Here is a 23804-nt window from a genome sequence, read left to right on the forward strand (position 1 = left end):
CTTCAATTGACAGATTATATTTGTGTCTGTCGGAGAAGGGGGTCACTTAAAGGGTTAGTATGTTCCTGATTTGAAACGAATGAAAACAGCTCATAGAGGAGCTTGTAGAAATTGTCATACTTTCAATGAAATAAAAGAATATGTGTTTTCTCCTTCCTGTGTCACCAAGGCAAGAGAACAAAATAGAAGGTTGGGAACCACAAGGTATTGAAGAGCCAGGCATTGAGCTATTTGATTTGTCATTCTGTCGCATCCTAAAGGCAAGTTCAGGAAGTCAGTATTCTTATTTCTGTTATACAGGTGAGGAAAGAAAGTTCACAGAGGTTTAGTGACTTGCTCAAAGACACCCACGAAGTAGGTGGTAGAACCTTTTTCCTAATTGAAGGCTTCAGTGGATGAAGGTAACTTAAAAAAAGAAACACCCTAAAGAGTAGAATGCAGCAGAATGCTCCCATCACCCTACCTTGTGTTCGCCTGTGGTCTGCCATGTCTATCATTCTTGGCCAGTAGAGCACCACACACTGGTTGTCAAATCCAGGGCAGCAGAACACCGTGCATCAGTTACCAGTCCCAGGGGAAGACTTCAAATGCCGCCATGGCATCTTGGTATTGGAGTTGCCAAGGAAAGCACAACACAGTCAAGCACTGGATGGGACAGTGCTTTGCTCACAAAGAGAAGAGACAGAGAAAGATCAGCTCCAGTAGTATGCGTCAGTCCCTTGTGGCTAGCAGGGCCCTCCCCCTCCCAGTGATGGATAGCTGGTCTGTGTGCACCCCTCTTGCTTATAGCAGCAGCAGGACCCAGGCCTGAAAGTTGTGGTATACTCAGGGCTGTTGACAGACATACTTAAGCAGAACAAAGCAACGCTTGCTGAGCCTCAGACAGGGAAAGATATTCCCGTACAAAGTGATACACCAGGCATAGGCCATACGGGTTCCTTATCTCTTGTAAAGAACTATTCCAGGCCCAACGCCCATTTTTATGTGACTGAGTGGGATTTGAAATAGTGCATGCATGAAGCTGCCTTTCCCAACAATTCTTTATTGAAATTAGTTCATTATATCTCTGTCTTCCCACCGGACTTTGATTTCCTCTAGGGCAGTGACTATACTGTACCTACTATATAGTGAATACTCAGTGAATGTGTCTTGACTGAAGAAAAAAAAGAATGAAGGTGAATGAATGAAGCAGTGAATCAGTGATCAGGTGGCTGAATTTCGGTTTCTTCCAGGGATCTTTTTATGTGAAGAATTGGCACCCTCTCAGTTGCCTTCTCTTTCTTGTCTCTTATTTCTTGATGGAGAGAAGATTAAGCTGAGTTTGTGATTGCCAGTGGCCCTGATCATAGGACTCACTGGGTTGGGTGAAACTTAACAGTTGATGATCTTGATAAAAGTCTGATTTCAACACTGTAATAACCTGAGAGTTGACTGGAATTTTTTTTTCTTCAAAGATCAGTGCTGTCTCTGACTCCAAAACAAGAGATTCACTAATCATTTGTTTGCCAAAGATTTATACCAATGTTACTTTGGGTTGTAATTGCTGTTTTCTCTTTACCCAGCCTTATAGGCAAAAGATAAGAAACAATACAGCAAGGTTAATTTTTATTTCATGTTGGTTATATCTGGCACATCCATTTCCATTTGATTTTTTTTCCCCTTAAACATTTATTATTTTTCTGGGTTAGGCACTTACTTGCTATGGGGGCTTTTTCCAAGGGTGAGATGTGGCGATTTGCCCAAGCAAGGTCACACACTAGTAACAACAAAGTTAGGTATCTGACCACTAGAATTGATTCTCTTCTGCCTGCACTATTCCCCCTCTATAAATTGGACTACTTTAGCATCATTTCGAATGTACTGTATATTTTATACAGGCCGAGGACACACATGGGTTTCTGAAGCAGGAAGTGGTAGAGCTGCTAAAAGTTCACTTAAGCTTAAGTAGCCTTGGGACAGAGATCTGTAGTCAGCACAGAAGTCAGTTAAGGTGGGATAATTTCCCCATCACATGGTGGTAGTGTGGTATCCTGGCAAGAGTGAGAGCTTTGGGCTTAGATTGACTGCTTGAATCCTGTCTCCACTATTTTCCAGCTCCTTGACCTTAGGCAGCTTGTTTAAGCAAGCCACCCCCCGAGCTTTGGTTTCCTCACTTGAAGAAACGGGGAATGGTCTTACCTACCTGACAGGGTTGTATGAGGATTGAAAAAATAATGAAATGTCAAGTTCCGGGTATATAATAAGCACACAGTTAATGGTCACTGTTCTGTAGCTTGGATAATCACTTGGTGAGGAATCTGGAGGAGGAATTCTTTATGGTTTCTTTAAACCCTGCGATTCTCTGACCTCAGTGCCTCCTGAGAAGCTCTTGGTAAGATTTATATCCATCTTGGCCTATTGAGGCCCGTCCTGGCTTACTTATGCAGCTTTGTTTAAAAGAGGTGGCCGAATTCCCTTGTGTATAGGGTTTCTCAGCCAATGTCTCTCTGTTTTTTTGATATGTTTACTGGAATTCTCAAGTTTCTAAGCAATTTCAGTCTGAGACAAGAGAGTAGGATTGATGTCAGGCTGCTTTAACACAGGTGTTATAAACAAGATTAAGAGGTTGTTGAAAAGATATCAGTGGAGCTCCGGGGCTAGCTTCCTGGAGTCATTCTAAATTGACAGCTAATTGGTAGTTTGCCTTGATAGCTCTCTCTGAGTTGGTTGTAACCAGCTAGAGATTCACCCACAGAGGAAACCGTCTTATGAAAATTCACTTTACTTTCCTTTATAAAAAAATAAAGCTGTTATAACTTGTAATGATGTCTTTGCATGATGCAAAAAAAAAAAAAAAAAAACAAAAACACAAAAAAACCCTAAAAACAGTGTCTTTGCACTGTTTTAAGGTAAAGTTTTTTTTTTTAAAGACTCCCTTGATAGCTCAGTTGGTGAAGAATTCGCCTCCAATGCTGGAGACCCCGGTTTGATTGCTGGGTCGGGAAGATCCGTTGGAGAGGGGATAGGCTACCCACTCCAGTATTCTTGAGCTTCCCTTGTGCCTTAGCTGGTAAAGAATCCTTCTGTAATGCGGGAGACCTGGGTTCGATCCTTGGGTTGGGAAGATTCCCTGGAGAAGGGAAAGTCTACCCACTCCAGTATTCTGGCCTGGAGAATTCCATGGACTGAATAGTCTATGGGGTTGCAAAGAGTTGGATACAACTGAGCGACTTTCACTGTTTTTTAAAGGAGGTCAATTAAGTTTTTTTTTTTTTTAATGCTAAAAGCCTACCAAGCTTCCAAGGAAACTTTAAAAAGGAGAAAGATGGTTCAAAACAGTTATTTTATTCTACCATGTATTTAGTTTTTTTTTTTCTGTATAAGACATTATTTAATTATCTTGACCCTTGGTGGAGTTTCTTCCTGCCCAATAAGGTATGCATTTTGCCTTATCTAGTCTACTAGACAGTAGTGCTAGGAAACTTAAGTATCCTAAAATGGTTTTGAGGTGAGCAGTTACTAGTTTAAAACACTTTGAAGCCACGTTTAGGTTCTTCCTGAGAGCATTGTGCTGGTGGGGATAGAGCTTGTAGGGGGAATTTGTAGGTTCCCAGGAGGCATTCACCTGGGCCACCAAAGAATTCCTTTTGATCGTATTCCACATGGTCATTGGGTCCCTCTGTTTTCCAGGTAGAAGAATTGTTTCTGACTCGAACTCACTTACCATCCTTGTCTTTATTGGGAATGGAGGTATTTTGCTAACTTTAGTGGTTTGTAAAGCTTCTAGAAATAGTAAAACCTTTGAGTTGAGGAAAATAAAGTGCATCCTAGACAAAAGCAGACATGAAGCCATCTCTTTTCGTTGTTTTTGATGGATTCATCAACAGGCGTGTGTTGAAGCCATAACAGCAGATACTTCATTCAAGCCGAGAGTGAGAGGTAAATCGGCACTCCAGTGCTGGAAAATATATTGTAAAATCGTGCTAAATTTGCAGACTTTAAAATGTTATCCAAAATGTTGAAAAATACTCTTTGACAAGATAGTTCAGTCGCTTAGTCAGGTCCAACTCTTTGCGACCCCGTGGACTGCAGCATGCCAGGCCTCCCTGTCCATCACCAACTCCTGGAGTTTACTTAGACTCACGTCCATTGAGTCGGTCATGCCATTCAACCATCTCATCTTCTGTTGTCCCTTTCTCCTCCTGGCTTCAATCTTTCCCAGCATCAGGAGCTTTTGCAGTGATTTGGTTCTTCGCATCAAGTGGCCAAAGTATTGGAGCTTCAGCTTCAGCTTCAGTCCTTCCTATGAATATTCAGGACTGATTTCCTTGAGGATTGACTGGTTTGATCTCCTTGAAGTCCAAGGGACTCTCAAAAGTCTTCCCCAACACCACAGTTCAAATGCATCAATTCTTCGGCGCTCAGCTTTCTTTATAATCCAATTCTCACATCCATACGTGACTACTGGAAAAACCATAGTTTTTACTAGATGGACCTTTGTTGGCAAAATAATGTCTCTGCTTTTTAATATGCTGTCTAGGTTGGTCATAACTTTTCTTCTAAGGAGCAAGTGTCTTTTAATTTCATGGCTGCAGTCACCATTTGCAGTGATTATGGAGCCCAAGAAAATAAAATCTGTCACTGTTTCCATTGTTTCCCCATCTATTTGTCATGAAGTGATGGGACCAGATGTCATGATCTTAGTTTTTTGAATGCTGAGTTTTAAGCCAGTATCTTTCACAAGATACTCAGAGTAAAGTTTCACGTGAGTTCTGTCTTCCTTGAAATAAATGTGGCAGCCATTGTGTAACAGATTTGTGTGGATAAGTTTTAAGCTTTAAAAGAAATAATGGTAATATCTGATGTCCTGGACTCCAGAGATCAAAATCATGTCAAAACCCTTAAGGAAATAATAAGCAGTTGTGAAAGAGCTAGACTTTGTAAATGAATAACATGACATTTCTCACTTATGGTCTGGTTCTCACTCAGTCAGTCCCAGGCCATTCAGTATACTCTGAATATTCCCCACCTCCCCATTTTCTAAAAATATCTTCACTTTTTCATTCCTATCTGTCTTTCTGCTAGTATATCCTCTCACCCCACATTGCAACCACTTCTTCTGTTTGAAAGAGGAATGCAGTTTTGAGTCTTATATCTGAACCTTGGGTCTAAAACTATGAATAATTTGAACATTGCTATATTAATTTGTTGTTTAAAGATTAAGAATGGATTGGTGTTCATGGTAGGTACCCACTGGGCTCTGTATGGGTTGCCCAGATGATCTAAGGAAAGGAGTTTTACAGAAATCTCTGTATAGACAGATGACAATGAGCTCTTCTGGTCAGTGAGCTTCCAAACAGGCAAGGAGCAACTACAGAAAAACTTTCCTGGCTAACGGCATGGGCAGAAAAGTGACAGAAGAGATCTTAGTGTTAGCTGAATGATGATGGCAGCAGGGAAAGATGATGCAAATTACTGCCTTTGAGGTAATAGTTTCTGAAGTTGTGACCAAGGAAAGTGGACTGGGGGGTTGTGTGCTGCTGTCAAAGTGGGAGTTAGAGTCCAGACCCAGCTCTATGGCTTCAGGCTCAAGACTTGTCACTTCCTTGAGTCGTAGCTTATTCATCTGTAAATTATGAGGTTACACAGACACTTTACTATTCTTACCCTCTGAATACCACTTGGTGCTACCTTGAGAAAATTTGCTTAACTGTGGCCCAGAGGGGCATAAAATGATTAAAGATGTAAATACAGAACGGATGAATTCTGCCTGGTTGCTGTTATCTAATGATCCAGGTAATTCTGAGAATATGCATACATTGTATACATTTGCTAATTATTGTTGTTCAGTTGCTCAGTTGTGTCTGACTCTTTGTGACCTCATGGACTGCATGTGGCACGCCAGGCCTCCCTGTCCATCACCAACTCCCAGAGCTTGCTCAAACTCATGTCCATCAAGTCAATGATGCCATCCAACTGTCTCATCCTCTGTCGTCCCCTTCTCCTGCTGCCTTCAATCTTTCCCAGCAACAGGGTCTTTTCTAATGAGTCAGCTCTTCGCATCAGGTGGCCAAGGTATTACAGCTTCAATTTCAGCCTCAGTCCTTCCAGTGAATATCCAGGACTGATTTCCTTTAGGATTGCTAGTAGTGAATTACGGTTCTTGAGTCGTGCATTGGTTTAGCTCTCCTCTTCCCTTGTCATCGCTCACTGATTTAGCAACATGGGTTAAGTACCTGCTATGAGCTGACGCTGTTGGATGCTGAGTGTGTTAGCAGCAAGGTTAGATCTCAGGACACCTACCCTTGAGGACCTAGCCTATGATTTAGTGGCAGAGATGGAGATTTATTAATGCACATGTTGTGTACTGATAGAGGTATGATATGATACAGTGCTGAGGAAGCTCAGAGGTCTTCCTGGGCAGCATTTGGATGACTCTTAGAGAAGGTGACCTTTGAGTTGGGGTTTAAGGCTGAGTAGGATTTTTGGCTCAGAGGTTAAAGCGTCTGCCTGCAATGCGGGAGACCTGGGTTCGATCCCTGGGTCGGGAAGACCCCCTGGAGAAGGAAATGGCAACCCACTCCAGTATTCTTGCCTGGAGAATCCCATGAACAGAGGAGCCTGGTGGGCTACAGTCCATGGGGTGGCGAAGAGTCAGACATGACTGAGCGACTTCACTTTCACTTTCACTTTCAGGATTTCTCTAGCTGGAATAAAAGGAGAAAGGAGGGTGATCTGTTCTTCTTGGTAGCACTATATATTCACTCCATTCCAAGGCATCATTTGAATAACTGAAGGTGACTCCTGGGTCCCTTCCGGATTCTTCTCTCATTCCCTTATTGGTTTTTTTCCTGTAGCAAGGGTTCAGACCCTGTGTTACCCTGCTCATGCAATATTGAGATCACAATGCCTCTTTTAAAATGTGGTGGCTAACTCTGTTCTATGGGACTGTAGCCGAATTGGATATTTTGCTTCTAATAGTGCACTCTTAATGTGCATTCAGCTTTTAAAAAATTTAAGTTGGCCATCCTGTTGAAAAAGACGTTTGCTAAAACTGTCAGCTCTGAAGTCATATCTCCCCTGGCAGGGACTTTTTGTATTTACTATTTTGAATTTAAACAGAGAACTTTACCCTGCTCATACTCTTTCGGTTCAACCAATTAGGATTCTACCTATCTGTACTACCATTCACCCAGTTTAGGATAGTGATCACTTCTAAGAAGGGTGATAAAGAAACTGGATTAAGGAGGGGTACACAGTGACACTGGATTAGAGAAGGGTACATAGGACACTTTAACTGTATAATATTTTATTTAAAAAAAAAAGATCTGAAATAAATTTGGCAAAATGGTACAGTTATGCACACAATCCGGGGAGGGGGAAGGAAAAGCTAGTAGGGAATCATGCAGAACAAGTCGTGCCCAGCTGGTTGTAGCCCCTTGATATTGTTACTCCTGACTAAGGCTAAGGGTTTACGATACCTACAGAGTATCTTTTATCTCAACAAACCCTTTCACAAAGTCACTCAAGTGGGCAGAGAAATATTATTGTGATTATATTCTGCGTCAAAAGTAATTGTAAACGTCTGTTGTATATGTAGGACTTTGCAGTTAGCTGTCATTAAAAGAAATTGAATCCTAGGCTCTGCTCTCTTTTCAAAGTGCTGTATCTTTATTTTACTTACTCTTACTCTCCCTTGCCTGATTAAAGACAATCCTATGAGGTAACAGAGCAAGGGCAGAGCGTTTTTATAAATGCAGAGCTGGTAGGTTCAGTGACTAATCTAAAGTCATGTGACTTTTAAGTGATTCACTAGCACCCAGATTTTTCAGATTATTGGTCTCCTCTCTTTGCATTGTATTCTGTTGCTTCTTTTAGATCAGTGCAGTTCTGTTGTGGTAGTTGTTCTTGGTTTGATGTCTGATATTCCCTCCAGCACCTAATAGAGTGATATTCAGGTTCTATTAGCTCAGTAAATACTTCCTGAGTGAATGAATGAGTGATCATGGTTCTGGTGTAGCTAACAAAACATTCATATTGTCTGTTAAAATGGAGGTGGTTTACCTTACAATGATTTTACAAGTATCTGCCTCTTGTTACACTTGATAAATAAAGAAACCAAATCAACATTCGGCTTTCTGATGCAACTGCAGAATTAATCAGAGAAGATGTCAAAGTAAATCACTAACGCTAAAGAATAGTTTGTACTTCCAAAAAAGAAATTATGTGCACTCTTTGGAAGGGAGACAAATATATATTCAGGCTTTAACAAGGAGTAAAAATTCTTTTGGTAGGAAAAATTGTTAAGTAGGGTCTTCATGACTGGTGATTTAAATCATAAATCACATCCATGTTGCTTGTCAGCCAGTCAGATTCCAGATCATACATGAGATCTTTGGTGATGTTTCTTTTTGATATATTGATTTTCCCCCCACCCCCACTCCTTGTGGACATTGTTAAAACCCACATTCTCAAGTAATTACTGGGCTCTTAGTATCCGTAATCTTTTAAATTGGGAGTTAAATAAATGAGGGTTCTGTTTAATATTTGCATTGACTTTGCTTTGAGATTTTGAGGAGTTTTTGGTACCTGGTTTTTCTTTCAGAAGAAAAGGTGGCATATTGCCATGATTCTTGCAAAGGCATAATATATAATTATATGTGAATATCTGGAATTGCCACTGAGATATTTCTTAAAAATGTGATTAAGATAATCCCTTATGTTGATAATAGTGCTTTATAGTTTACACAAAGCCCCTTTGTAAGATGTTTGAATCATCACAACAACCCTTTGAGTGGGTAGAATTTTCTGTCTCTGATGACTTTGATCCCTAATTATGAACTCTGGCTGATGATACTTGCAGCATTAGAGATTGTGAGCTTTTTCAGTTCTGGTGCCTCAAGCAAATTTGCAAGGGAGCCCTGATGTTAACTTTGGCAGGTTTCATGCCTGCAAATATTGATTGAGCCAGAAGCCCTAGTTGTAAAATGTCACCAGTGAATGTGCAGCCAGCAAAGGCAAGGGAAAACTCATTACTGCAGCTCATCTGTAACTTCTGGGTCAGGCCACTCACTACCATCTGGTCAAAATGAATGTTTGAAAACTCCTTTTTATTCTGACAAAATGTAATCAGGCGAGGTTAACAGCAGATGATTTCAGAGCACTTCGAATTGGTTAGAGCAATCCATCCACAATCTTGGGTTTGTGGCATTCCATATGTCTAATCATCTGAAGAGGTATCGGAAAGCTTTAAAATTATGAAATCCCAAAATAAAGGTAGGAAGGACTTCAATTATGTATACCTCCTTTAGCTGTGTTGCCTATACTTTTACCCTCTCATATTGAAAGTGTTTATTCTGAAAAAGAAAAGGCAATGGGAGAGGCAGAATGAAATAGGATTACTGTCTTAAAACCTAAAGATTTTTTTTTTAATGTGAGAGTGAGACTAAACCAATTTTATATTGCTTTAAGAAGAAAGATTATGGACTGGGGAAGAAAATTATAAGTTGAAAGGTTTCTCCTTAATTGAATGAACTCTCTGAGTGATCCGGAGATGGAGGGGGTGCAGTTTAGGGAGAAGGTTAAGTTTCTGGTCACCAAAAGTGTTAGGAAAGCCCCAACCTACACCACAATGTTTTAAAGGGTCTTCACACCTCAGAAAGATAATCTAGTTAGATGAAGGGTTCCTGAAGTCTGGATTGTCTCTAGCGCCTCAGAATTATTGCACCAGGTTTCAAATCCAGATGTACACAAGCGTTTTCTGTAGAATGAATCTCAGTTTCTCAAAATCTCTCTCAAAATTGATCAAACTCTTTGTTTCTGTCAGCTCTGCTCTTCGCCCTCTCAGAAATGTGGGAGTTAAAAACACAAATTCAATGGAAAAGTATTACCAAATACATAGAAAGTATTTGTTGTCATTGTGTATTTTCTCACTCATTGGATACTGAAAAATGCAGCTGGGTTTGGGGTGTGTCAAGTATGTTGACATTAAAAGTGGGATCCTTATTTTCAAAACTGATAATGGTCAACACCCTTTCCAGCCTTGAATTTCTTTGATTTTTGAGTCAGGTGTGTCCAAGAGAGATACATGTATTGTCTTCTATGGGCTAAACGGTGATCAGCACTTTAGAAACACTGGCCTTTATGTGTATACACACATATATACACAAACATATGCGTGAAAGAGGTTGTTACTAGTTTGTAGATTGAAAAAACTCAAACCTGGAATGAGTAAGTTACTTTCCAGGGCTGCTGAGTAAAGGGGCCAGGATCTGAATTTAGGAAGATCTGATTCCAGAATTCCTTCTCCAAACAGGATATCACCACTACACAGGTTAGGAATGACTGATTAATATGGCAAGGAGGAAACGAACTATATTGGGAATTAGAAGCCTTATGTTATTACCTACCACAGACAAGGTGCTTAAACACACTGAGCTCAGATTTCCCTATTTCTCTAAAAAGAGGGATCAACTAGATCATCTCTTTCCACTCAGATTTCTGAGTCTTTCCTATAGTTTGATATTTAGGAAACGGCACTTTGTGCCCCAACTTGGAAGGCCCATATTTCTGAAGATATGTGACCTGCTTAGTGCTAAGTGAAGAATTCCTGGTTTATTATAAAGTTAACAGATTTCCTTTGAGTTTTTCCATTTCCTTAATAAAATTGAACATATTTTTTCTGCCATTAACATCAAAGTACATTTTGTGAAAATTACTCCATTTCTTAGCCAGGTAACTCGGAATATTGAGCTACATTTAGATGTTCCCCCCACAAATGCACATCTACATTATATCCTAGTACAAATGTGCTCTTCACATTAATAATTGCACTGTGTTTTCATAATTTATCATAATGATGCCATTATTGCTTATTATAGAAGTCCCCTTTCTTCCCCCCCCATCCCCAAGTCTAATTGAGGTCGAGACAGACCATAAATGCGATAATATAGATTGCATGCTCAGAGGAAATGGAGTTGGTTTCATAGTGGAGTTTTAATTTAGGATTCGTTCTGGCGAGGTAGCCTCTTCCTATGGTACATTACTTTGAGCCCAATATAACTGCATTTTCCCACAGCCCCTCATTATAGCTACAGCTTCTCATTGCTTTTTAATTAAAAAGAGAGAGACAGAGACAAAGAAAGAGAGAGAGAGGAAAAAATGAAACCTAAAGCTTTAGGTTGGATATTGTCTGGGTATGCAGGGAATATTCTAGGCAGATTGCTTATTTAATTTTTTAATGCTTTCAAAGCTTTCATGGCGATGTCTTGATTTTTATTTCTACTCAGATGGGTATATGTTTATCTCATCCATCATACACAAGGCTTCAAGATTTTTGTAAAGTTAAAAATATATATTTATATATGCATATATATATATATACATATAATATATATGTAATATGTATTTTTGGAGCTTCCTATTGGCTTTGAGCAAGTGGGAACCCTTTGTGTAGCCCGGAAAGGATACCAGCTATGTAGTTGGCTGGTGGCAAACGCTTAGTGAGCATTTATTCCACTCCCCACCTGTTGGGAGTAAGGCAGGGAATTGTAGAAGACTAAAAATGCTTAAAGGCTGATGTTCTAGTACATCAGAAGTTAGGAGTTAATCATTTTTCTGCTGTGGGTAGCAGCAGCTGAGAAATGACTTTATTAAGAACAGTTGCTTTTGTCATTCTTTCATCTTGAGGGATTCCAAACACCTTTCAGATACCCAAACAAATTAATCTCCAAAGGTGACTGGTAAGAATGGCTTAATCCTCTTGGGATTGGTTGTGTGAGACAGAAGGAGACCTCAGGCCTGAGCTGCTGACCTCTCTCTGACAGGCTGTGAGTGTTCTGTTTCCTTTCTGGATCCAGAGCCCTTTGGCTCTTCTGTAGCGAAATCAGTTTGACAGCACCTCGGTTCTTCCCCTCCTGCATATTCTTGCTTTGTTTTATGCAACTGAGCACTCCCTCAGTGGTGAATATGGGTAAATATAATCTAGAAGTTTATTTCTGGGTCAGGGTGTTGTTATCGTCATAGATTTTAGTGGGTGATCTTTCATAAATAGGACTTCAGCTTTGTATGAGTGCCTATTTCATTCATTGTTGCCAGAAACCCAATTTTATTTTGACATTATCAGGGAACAGGAACCCCTCAGATGGAAATTCTTTAGACCTGGGATGTCAGTAAGGGTAGCCGCTAGCTGCATATGTTTGTTGGGCACTGAAATGGGGCTAGTTCTGTGTTGAGATGCATCACGAGTGTAAAATACATCCACCGAATTCCAAAGACTTAGTATTAAAAAAAAAAAAAAAGAAATACATCATGAGTAATTTTTGTATATTCATTGCATGTTGAAATGATAATATTTTAGATATATTGGATTAAATAAACTATATTAAAATTAATTTTGCCTATTTCTTTTTATTTTTTAAAATTTGGCTGCTAAAAAATTTTAAATTGCATCTTTGGCTTGCAGTATATTTTGACCTGACTGCTGTGTCCTAGGCTTTTAAGCCCCTTGAGAGCAAAGCAGTGTTTGTCTTATTTTCACATGTGTCCCTAGTCCCCAGCACAGTGCCTTGCATATAGTTGGCATTTACTATATATTTGTTAAAGAAATGAATTTTTAACCTTTATTACTTAGAGTGGTCAGATTTCAGAAATGAATAGAAATTTCTCTATATGGAGGGTTATTAGTATCCAAAAAGAGAGAATTGAGAGTTGAGAAGAGAAGTGAAGAATAGAAGTTCTTAAGATTTTGCCTTGGGAGAGAAAAATGCTGAAATAAAACACATCCAGGCCTTTGAGCAACTTATCCATCTGTTGGAGAGTGGGACGGGAAGCTGGTATGTTGGTGAAGGAGCCGTGTTGAACTATCCCAGTGGGTTTTCCTGTATTCGTCTGTCATAGAGTTGTCCTCCATGAGAGGAGGTAAAGCTGAATACCCTGTGTGAAGAGGAAGGAAATTGGAGATACAGTGGGTAAACCTAAAGGTTGCCCTCTGAGGAACGTGCTTAAAATTCTTCATGAAGATTAGCAAAGCTATTCGTGTCTCCGTAATCCATTCTAGCAGTCTATCCCAGGTCCCCATTTAGACATTACCCTGATGGAAGCCTGGGACTGGTACTAGGCCAGGCTGATTACTCGAGGATCCTTCATGCTTTGGAGTTCTCTAACAAATTATCTGTTGAATGAATGGCCTAGCAAATGCTATTTTAACTTGGCCGAGGTCTTGTGTGACTTAGGTTCATGGGTATTTGTTCTTGGCTGAAAGTCCCTCAGATCTGTCTCATTTAGGGTTCTGGAATCATGGAACCTGGCAAACTTCCCAGAGATCAGTTTCAACTTTTAGAAGGCACTAGGTTGTCTTTACAAGAGTTTATTAAAGGATCTCAGGCATCCTGTCTCCCTGCTTATAAAATAGAACTGTTAACTACTTCTCGTCCCCAGACATGTGGTGAAGATGAAAAGGAGCGCTTTAAGTTCTGCAGAAGGAAAGTGCTATTTCATTGGAAATTATTATTATCAGTGGTAAAAATGAAACTCCTCCCTGACTTCTGAAATGCTTGTTTTACAGAAGTAGATTAGAGGATGTGTTCGAAAGAGCCACTGCCAGTGTTCTTTTTTGCATTTTTTTAACTGTGGCTGAATTTAGCTTTCCCCTTTAACTGTGGTCCACTGCCTTTTCTCTCTGCTCTGAGGTAAACAATCCAGAAATCTCCTCTCCATGGAGAACTATGGAGTTCATGCTTTGACTTGGCTGCTGCAATAGGCTCACGCTAATCAGAACCACAGCAGGGCTTATTTTATGAGCCCGAAAGAATTAGTGCTCCCGGGAGGGCTGAAGTTCCTTACCTGCTGGGGAGCTACAGATTTCCAGTTTAGAGCTTGCCCTCCTTTCGGAGCTAACTACCTCCTTCTCCTTCTCACATGAAAACCACCACCTCCTTTTCCTTGTACTCTGTGGTTACTGCCATGTTGATTTCCTTTTTCTTCTCCTCCTTTTAAAAATGTAGATGGGGAATAATGGCAGCAATTTTGGTAATTTTTATATTTATGGAAATAGAGTGGAATCATATGAAATTATAATCTATCCCAGGGAGACTCAGGAACAGAGTGAAAAATAGCAGGTGGTACCCCACAAACCAAATTGTCTAATGTGAGTTTTCTAAGCGGTGTTTTATGCTGAGACTTACTGAAGCACCTGGTATGTGGACCCAGCAGGGTACTTGAATATAGAGGGGAATGACTTTGCACCACTAGGGTGGCAGAGTTCAGTAACAGTGTGGCTTATAAGTCACAAGATGAGATGTGTAACATATAGAAGAGAAATTTGTTATCACCAAACCACTTAGCAGGATGGCAGTGAATGCAGCATTTTCCTCACTTTGCTAATAACATACCACATTGCACCCAGCACACTGTTGGTGTGTGCAGTTAATATAACAGATAAAGAAAAGCTCATTGAAGAGTCTAACACAAGTGTTTTGTTTTGGGGAAGACACAATCATTTGATGAGTTAACTCATAGAAATAATTTTATATGCTTCCCAGGCTCAGTGGTAAAGAATCCACCTGCCAAGCAGGAGACGTGGGTTCCATCCCTGGGTTGGGAAGATCTCCTGGAGAAGGAAATGGCAACCGACTCCAGTATTCTTGCTTGGGAAGTCCCATGGACAGAGGAGCCTGGCAGGCTACAGTCCATGGGGTCTCAACCGATCTTACATGACTTAGAAACTAAACAACAAAAATAATTTTAATTTGTATGGTACTATTATATGAATCATTTAGAGTTCTTTCACTAATGTTTGCAGCCATTTGGTACAAACTTCCAGTTATGAGATAAATAAGTTCTGGGAATCTAATGTATAACAGAGTGACTATAGTTAATAATACTGTATTATGTACTTGAAAGTTACTAAGATCTTAAATGTCCTTGCCATCGGGGGTGGGGGAAAATGTAATTATGTGAAGTAATAGAGTTGTCAAGTCACCCTATTGTGGTATCATTTCGCAGTATGTGTATGAATCACATCATGTTGTCTTGTGTACACTTTCAACTTGCACAGTGATTAAGTTCTTAATGTCAGTTTATATTATATTATATTAATGTCAGTTATATCTCAATAAAGCTGAAAAAAAATGGTTCAGATACACAAAGAAACATTTGTTTTTAACTACACAGGGAGAAAAGGGTTGTAATCTCCATTTTCAGATGAGATAACTAAAGCTTAGAGACATTAAATGAGGTGCCTGAAGTTGCACAGTAGTGCTTGGAGCTGAATGGAGGTATTGGACTGTTGGGTCTAGTGCAGTGTTCTTTCTCCTCAGTTCTGAACCCATTTCAGAAGTGCCCTGTTTTATTCCAATTAAAAACTGCTGTTTTGTGACCGTGGGTAATCATTGACCTTTGGCCTTACTGTACTCGCCTGTAAAGTAGGAATTTAAAGTGTTGTAGACCCTTGGAAGTTATATATGTAGTATTCTCTGTTTGAGCTGCTTGTGAGTGACTATAATCTGTCTCAGACCTGAATTAAAACCATGTGCTAAGGGATTGGTATTGGAGACTGAATCCTAACTATTAAATTGAGCTTAATTAGCTCAAAGTGACTTTGTTGCCTGTGGTTTCTGTATAAGCGAGAACTTTTGTAAAGGCCCGAACCTTTGTGTCTTTAAAAATTCTGTAACAAATAAATTCTGTAACAACTATCTTGTAGGTGAATGTAACCCTGTATGTATAGAATTTCTAAGGGCCTGAAAAATAACGACTTAGAGCTTTACTTCATTTTGTGGTAGAAATTGTGTCCTATGGTGCTTTTTGCTTGGGGAATTTTTAAACACTTTTGGAATATTTGGTGTGTACGCCCTTCTACATATTTTCCAGCTCTGAAATCCTGTGTTTCTTTGTCTTTCTTAGCCCAACAGGGGCACAAAACGTCCCCGGGATGATGAAGAGGAAGAGCTGAAGATGCGTCGGAGACAAGCTGGTACTCGAGAGCGTGGCCGCTATCGGGAGGAGGAGATGACTGTGGTAGAAGAAGCAGATGATGACAAAAAACGGCTGCTTCAGATTATCGACAGAGAGGGTGAGGAGGAAGAAGAAGAGGTAAGGTGGCCAAAATGGGCTGGGGGCTGAGATGCTCAGCCTTGACACATTATCTGTGTGTCAGATACCTTGACACAGTATCTGTAGAGTGTAATTTGGGATTAAATGCTTAGTTTCTCTGAGCTTCCCAGCTTAATCTGTAAAATGGGGTTAAGAATATTTGTTTCACAGTGTTGATGTGAAGGTTAAGTGGAGTTTGGAAGGCATTTTGCAAAGTGTGATGAACATTACAGATAGAATTTTTAAATTATTCTGGATTATATATTATAATTGAGACCCAAACACTGAACTGTGGGGCTATTGGTATGGACTATTGGAGGAGGATCACGGTGGTTTCCTAGCCCATACTGAGGACACATAGAAGGCACTCATTTTTAAGCACAGTCGATAGTCTTTGAAAGAGGAATAGAATTTTATCAAACGAGTGGAAGAAGGGCCTTTCAGGCAATTAAAATGGCCTTACCAAAGCAACAAAGTTGAAATTACAGGAGGAGGTAAGGGATTAGGTGTTTAGATGTGATTGAAAAAATGCTGTTTAGGGAAAGAGCTGCCTAAGCCCTTTATATTTGCTGTTCCTCAAGTTGCCTCAGGGCCTTTGCACTCACTTCTGCCTCTGAGCCTTTTCACTTCTGTGCCCTTTTGAGAGTAAGTCATTCTCTTACCCTCTCACCACTTTATTCTGCATGTTGTCTTCACAGCTCTTGTCATGATCTGAAATTCCTATTTGTTATTTTATTCATTTGTTGTCCTCTCCCCAGCCTCCTCTGAAAACGGGGACTGGCTGTGTTTTGTTCACAGCCGTGTCTCTAGCATTCCAAGCAATGCCTAGCTCTTGGTATAGGCCCTTAACTAATATTTATTGAGTGAATAAATGAATGAAGCTGAAAAGAATAGAGGTAAAATATCAGCGATTAAAAATCAAGTGACCTTGCCTTTGTGTCTTTTTAAATCCTGAAGTGTTAACTTGTATATTATTTCACTCTGGCATTTTGTTCAATATGAATTATGGAAATAGATTCTTAAGAGCCAGCTGTTTTTTGGTTCCCTTAAAGACACGATGCTAAGTTTGGATTTAAAAAAATGAAGCTGGAGTATGAATCTGAGAAGAAAAAAAAAATTGATTCATATTCCGAAAAAGGTCTTTACTGTGTTATGACAATAGCCCTCTCCTCATTAGGACTTGCACCAATGCTAATTTGGGGGTCTGCCCCTAAAAGGTGGTGACACTTTGGAAATCTGTGGTGGGAGACAGTCCTGAATTTCCTCTCTGAGGACAGCAGTCCTGCCAGCCTTAGACAAACAGTGCGTGTAGCACATCCTCCCGCTTGCCCTCCCTCCTCACTAGCTTCTGCTCAATCTGTTAGCCCTGCAGCAGCAGTTAATTGGCAGGTATAATTCCCGTGTCGGGCACTGCTGGTACTGGGGGATTAGGCTAGTAGCTGTCACGGGTAAATGGTTTCTAGCCTGGGAGACAGAAATGCAGTGTGGGACCAGCCCTTCTGGGAAGGGACAGGGAAAGAGAGATCGCTTTGTAAAAATGACACATGGAAGGCTACAAGTCCAGGAGTTATTTTCTCTCTGCCACCGAAGTCCCATTTGATGAAAAACAAGTGATGTTTGCCCCTGTAAAGTCACGTGAACTTGTAAAATATGATTGTCCTTTTTGTGCTACATCGCCAGCATTCATCTTTCTGAAATCTCCCTCTGGTTTCTGACGTTGAGCTATTGGAGATACTGCCGTGCCTGATGACTAAGACTGATAATTCAGTTTTCCCCGTGTTGGAGACAGATTAAAGGAGGGAAGGCCAAACCCTGGAGAGACTAAGACTTTGGGAATCCTGTGAGAGCTGTATTATTAACACTAATGAAGTTTTCTTCTACAGGGTGGTCAGGATGTTAGCTAAGAGGAAGAAGAGCCATGGGTATTGAAGTTGCTTAAAAGTGATTTGACCCTTTCCTAGAAATGTAAATTATTTTTTAGTTAAGTCCCAGTGATAAGTTGGATACATTAACAGTCATGCTAAGAGTTACAATAGGGCCTCCCAGGTCGCTCAATGATAAAGAATTCACCTGCAAAGCAGGTGACACAGGTTTGATCCCTGGGTCAGGAAGAGCTCCTGGAGAAGGAAATGGCAACCCACTCCAGTATTCTTGCCTGGGAAATCCCAAGGATAGAGGAACCTGGCGGGCTACAGTCCATGGGGTCACAAAAGAGTCAGACATGACTTAGAGACCAACCAAACAACAATGAGTTACAATAGTAGCTTACATTAATATAGTGTCATGTAGTTTATAAAACAGATTTATGTACTTCATGTCTTTAGGTCATCTCTATGACCTTGAAAGATATAGGTAATAGTTTTCCCCTCTCTGCTTGCCTGCCTTCCTTCCTTCAACAGATCTTCATTGGATGACTCCTGTATGCCAGGCCCTATCCTGGGCACTGGAGAGTCAACAGTGAACAAGTAGATATGGGGCACCAACGGGGATTTGGGGTTGGTGAGATTACTGGGCCAAATCCTGCCAGACTGTCCTTATATAGGTCATGTGAACAATTTGGAATTTTATTCGAAATGCAAGTGGCTGAACTCACACATGAGGTAGAATCGATGAGACTTGGTGAGGGTTTGAAGATAATATATTTAGCAAAGTAACATTGCTACGTGGGTAGTAAGTAGTGAAGCTAAAGCTCTGAGTCCTGACTGGGCCAGAGCATTGACTTCAGTTTTTACCAAGTCAGGGAACTTCTCTTTAAAGCCGTAGGCACTGGGGAGCAGGTTGGGAGTGGGGGTGGTTCCAACAGAGTACCTCAGGGTCCAGGAGTCATTGACTAGAGATCTAAGAAATGTGTCATGCCCAAATGAATGTTACAGGTATCTCCTATTTAACACTCAATATGTTAGAATCTAAATTTAATAAAATAATAGCTAACATTTTTGGGAACTTAAAAGAGTTATGAGATGATTCAGTGCTTTCCAAAAGGTTCTATTTCTGGTTCTCTTAATGGCAGTTTCTTTTGGTGTGAGTTATGGTCAGTGACTGCAAAGCTGTGAAGCCAGGAGTTGGGAGAGTGTTAGAGAAGCGGAGTGAACTGCAACACATTAAGCTGGGAAATAAACTGAGGAAAAAACATTTCTGAAATTTTAGTGTAGATTTTCTTTTTGGAGGAAATGATTGTGTTTTCAAAAATTCATTTTATTTACCTTTGTAGGCATTATTCCAGTATATGAGAACTGAGAAAACTATGTGACCTGCTGGGGTTTTTTTATGCTTACTCTCAGCGAGGTTACTAAATTCTCGTTGCTGTATCAGGATTCCAGGTCCCTGTTTGATTCCCTTCTCAGCAGCTAGGATGGGCTAGATACAGTGATGTATAAGAAATACAAGGCAGTGACTGTTGCTGCTTAACAGCCATTCTTATCTTGTGTATGTGTGTGTCTGCTTAGTCACTCAGTCGTGGCCGACTCTTTGTGACACCATGGACTGTAGCCCATCAGGCTCCCTCTCCACGGGGATTCTCTAGGCAAAAATACTGGAGTGGGTTGCCATTTCCTCCTCCAGGGGATCTTCCCACCCCAGGAATTGAACCCCGGTCTCCTGCCTTGCAAAAATAGGCTCTAAGTTGAATTTGACATGTGGACCATAGTTTGCTGACCCCTGGTGTGGGGAAAAGATTGAGGGCCACTGTCACTGACTCAGGGTTTGACCTTGAACAAGTTCTTTTAAACCTCTGCAGATTGTCTTACCTGTATGAAAGAAGAGAAGGATGAGATAAATATTATATAATATTCATTTACTATTGTTGCTTATTCCAATACCATACAGTATGCTCAAGAAGTATTTGTTGAATGTGTGAATCTTTAACACCTTAAGCTGAACTTCGGGTGCTAAATGTGAGACATACAGAGTAATGATACTAAGTAGCACATGGTGTAGACACTTAGCCCTCATTCTAATGGAGGAGTATGTGCGTATTATACACTTAATCCAGAAAGGTGAGTGGTAGGAATGGCATGTAAGGGCCACGAGAAAGAAGTAGTGATTAGTGAATAAGAAACAACCCCTTTGGACTGAAGTTGTTGCATTTGTCTCTTTACACCAGGAGGAACCATTGGATGAAAGCTCAGTGAAGAAAATGATCCTGACATTTGAAAAAAGATCATACAAAAACCAAGAGTTGCGGATCAAGTTTCCAGACAATCCAGAGAAGTGAGGCTCCGTTTTGCTGTTTTTTTGCCGTTTCTCCTCTGAGATGTTTTGTTTGCTATTTTTTGTTTTGCTCCTTGGGAGTGTGTTTTGTCTGCTCTGGTTTCTGTGCTTTGGGTCGGGAGTCCCACGATGACTTACTTGATTAGGAAATCACTAGAAGTTCTCTCGGGACTCGGAATCATACTCTCGGGTACACAGTAGGATCAGCAAGGGGAAAAGACACATCAGGCAGTTTGGAGAAATTCACATACAGGCTTCCTGTGTTTTCTCCCGCCCCCTGGGAGGGGTCAGCAGACAGCCTCCTTCTTCCAGCAATGCAATACATCATCGCATGTGCTCTGTTTCTGTTAGGGAAGCCCATTTGAGACTGAAACCAGGATGTTTATTGAAGACAGACCATGGCATTCTTTGCCAGCAACAACTACTAAAATTGCAGGCTCACAGAAGGAAAGCAGATGTTCAGTGCCCCAGATGGGCAAAGCAACCTTATCACTTAGGAACTGTTTCAAAAGCCAGGTTCCCAGATGCCAGCCTAGGGCCTGTTTACTCTTTTTTGCATTTCTCTTCAAGGCCCCTAGAAAACTGACCATGGCTGCCAGTAGCGATAGTTTCACTACTGAGAAACTGTCAAAGGCTTTGGGGTTAGACAAATATGGGTGTGACTCCCACATGACCTTCAGTAAGTCAGGTCTCCTTTCTTAGCCACAGGGGTCTCATCTATATAAAGAAATAGTAACTCCTTCACAGGGATGTTGTGAGAAATAAATGAGAATAATGACAAGGGTTTAGCTCAGTATCCGGCGCATAGTAAGTGCTCATGAAATGATAGTTACTCTGATTGCTCCTCAGTGCACTATGAAGTGCTGTATTGAAGACTATGATAACTTTAAATCAGTTTTGAATCCTAAGTAAGTAGATTTTCATATTTATATAGATTTTAATGTCCTAAATGTCTCTTTCTCTCCCTTCCTCCCTTCCAGGACATATACTTTTAATGAATCTTAATATTGTCCCTAAGCAATGAGGAGTTGAATAGTATAGTCTTTGCACTCAAGTTTAACGGTTACTAGGGGACAAAGAACTCTGCTCAATGTTATGTGGCAGCCTGAATGGGAGGAGAGTTTAGGGGAGAATGGATACATGTATATGTATAGCTGAGTCCCTTTGCTGTCCCCTTGAATCTGTCACAACATTGTTAATTGGCTATCAGTTCAGTCGCTCAGTCGTGTCCAACTCTTTGCGACCCTATGAACTACAGTACGCCAGGCCTACCTGTCCATCACCAACTCCCGGAGTCCACCCAAACCCATGTCCATCAAGTTGGTGATGCCATCCAACCATCTCATCCTCTGTCGTCCCCTTCTCCTCCTGCCTTCAATCTTTCCCAGCATTAGGGTCTTTTCCAGTGAGTCAGCTCTTTGCATCAGGTGACCAAAGTACTGGAGTTTCAGCTTCAACATCAGTCCTTCCAATGAACACCCAGGACTGATCTCCTTTAGGATGGACTGGTTGGATCTCCTTGCAGTCCAAGGGACTCTCAAGAGTCTTCTCCAACACCACACTTGAAAAGCATCAATAAAAGATTTAAAAAAAAATGGACAGTCAGTCTGTAAATACATGGTAAAACAAAGTATACTTTAAAAGAAATACAAGAGGAAGAAGCAGTGAATAACAAGTTGGGGCTTATTGAGAGCTTCACAGAAGAAGTGGTATTTTGAGCTGATTTTGATTTTATATATTTTTTTTTTTAATTTTTTTATTAGTTGGAGGCTAACCACCTCACAACATTTCAGTGGGTTTTGTCATACATTGATATGAATCAGCCATAGATTTACACTTATTCCCCATCCCGATCCCCCCTCCCACCTCCCTCTCCACCCGATTCCTCTGGGTCTTCCCAGTGTACCAGGCCCGAGCACTTGTCTCATGCATCCCACCTGGGCTGGTGATCTGTTTCACCATAGATAGTATACATGCTGTTCTTTTGAAACATCCCACCCTCACCTTCTCCCACAGAGTTCAAAAGTCTGTTCTGTATTTCTGTGTCTCTTTTTCTGTTTTGCATATAGGGTTATCGTTACCATTCTTTCTAAATTCCATATATATGTGTTAGTATGCTGTAATGTTCTTTATCTTTCTGGCTTACTTCACTCTGTATAAGGGGCTCCAGTTTCATCCATCTCATTAGGACTGGTTCAAATGAATTCTTTTTGACGGCTGAGTAATATTCCATGGTGTATATGTACCACAGCTTCCTTATCCATTCATCTGCTGATGGGCATCTAGGTTGCTTCCATGTCCTGGCTATTATAAACAGTGCTGCGATGAACATTGGGGTGCATGTGTCTCTTTCAGATCTGGTGATTTTATATTTTGTCCTACCTCCTTTCGAAGACAATGGGCTGCTTTTCTGGGCGCCTGATGACCTCAGCTAGCAATCAGAAGTTGTTTTGCGAAGTTTGCTCTGCGTTCAGTTATTCTTTTGATGAATTTGTAGGAGAGAAAGTGGTCTGCCCGTCCTACTCCTCCGCCATCTTGGCTCCTCCCTGATTTTGATTTTAATTAGGCCGAAAAGAACAGGGAAAGGCATGCCAGACAGTGTGACCAGCAGGAACAGAAGCACAGGGGTATCAGAGGGCATCCTATTCTCACGTCAACCTGGAAAGGCTGGTGTCCACTGCATTCTCTCTGTATGGTAGATGGGGAGGTGGAGAGAGGAGAACCTGGTTACTGGACCTCAGGCCACAGCCCCCTTTGATGGTAGGAGTGGCTAGATCAGAGCTCAGCTTTCCCAGCGCCAGAGTCCCGTCTGGTTTTGTGCTGATGGTGGTGTGATCACTCACCTAGAGCCAGACGTCTTGAAATGTGAAGTCAAATGGGCCTTAGGAAGCATCACTATGAACAAAGCTAGTGGAGGTGATAAAATTCCAGTTGAGTTATTTCAAATCCTGGAAGATGATGCTGTGAAAGTGCTGCACTCAGTGCAGCACTTGGAAAACTCAGCAGTGGCCACAGGACTGGAAAAGGTCAGTTTTCATTCTGACCCCAAAGAAAGGCAATGCCAAAGAATGCTCAAACTACCACACAATTGCACTCATCTCACATGCTAGTAAAGTAATGCTCAAAATTCTCCAAGCCAGGCTTCAGCAATACGTGAACCGTGAACTTCCAGATGTTCAAGCTGGTTTTAGAAAAGGCAGAGGAATCAGAGATCAAATTGGCAACATCTGCTGGATCATCAAAAAAGCAAGAGAGTTCCAGAAAAACATCTATTTCTGCTTTATTGACTATGCCAGAGCCTTTGACTGTGTGGACCACAATAAACTGTGGAAAATTCTGAAAGAGATGGGAATACCAGACCACCTGACCTGCCTCTTGAGAAACCTGTATGCAGGTCAGGAAGCAACAGTTAGAACTGGACATGGAACAACAGACTGGTTCCAAATCGGGAAAGGAGTACGTCAAGGCTGTATATTGTCACCATGCTTATTTAACTTATATGCAGAGTACATCATGAGAAACGC

At 40.9% G+C, this 23804-nt stretch overlaps 1 protein-coding gene across 1 annotated transcript in view; it reads left to right on the forward strand.

Annotated features, from left to right (window-relative positions):
* The window catches only part of CTNNBL1 (catenin beta like 1), a 160142-nt gene that overhangs the window by 12896 nt on the left and 123442 nt on the right, over positions 1–23804 (forward strand). Inside the window, exons 2-3 of the mRNA XM_043479007.1 lie at positions 15883–16071; positions 20174–20280. Coding sequence (XP_043334942.1) covers positions 15883–16071; positions 20174–20280 — 296 coding nt within the window. The remainder of the gene's footprint in view (positions 1–15882; positions 16072–20173; positions 20281–23804) is intronic.

Source organism: Cervus canadensis, chromosome 10 (genome assembly GCF_019320065.1).
Source record: "Cervus canadensis isolate Bull #8, Minnesota chromosome 10, ASM1932006v1, whole genome shotgun sequence".
Taxonomy (NCBI): domain Eukaryota; kingdom Metazoa; phylum Chordata; class Mammalia; order Artiodactyla; family Cervidae; genus Cervus; species Cervus canadensis.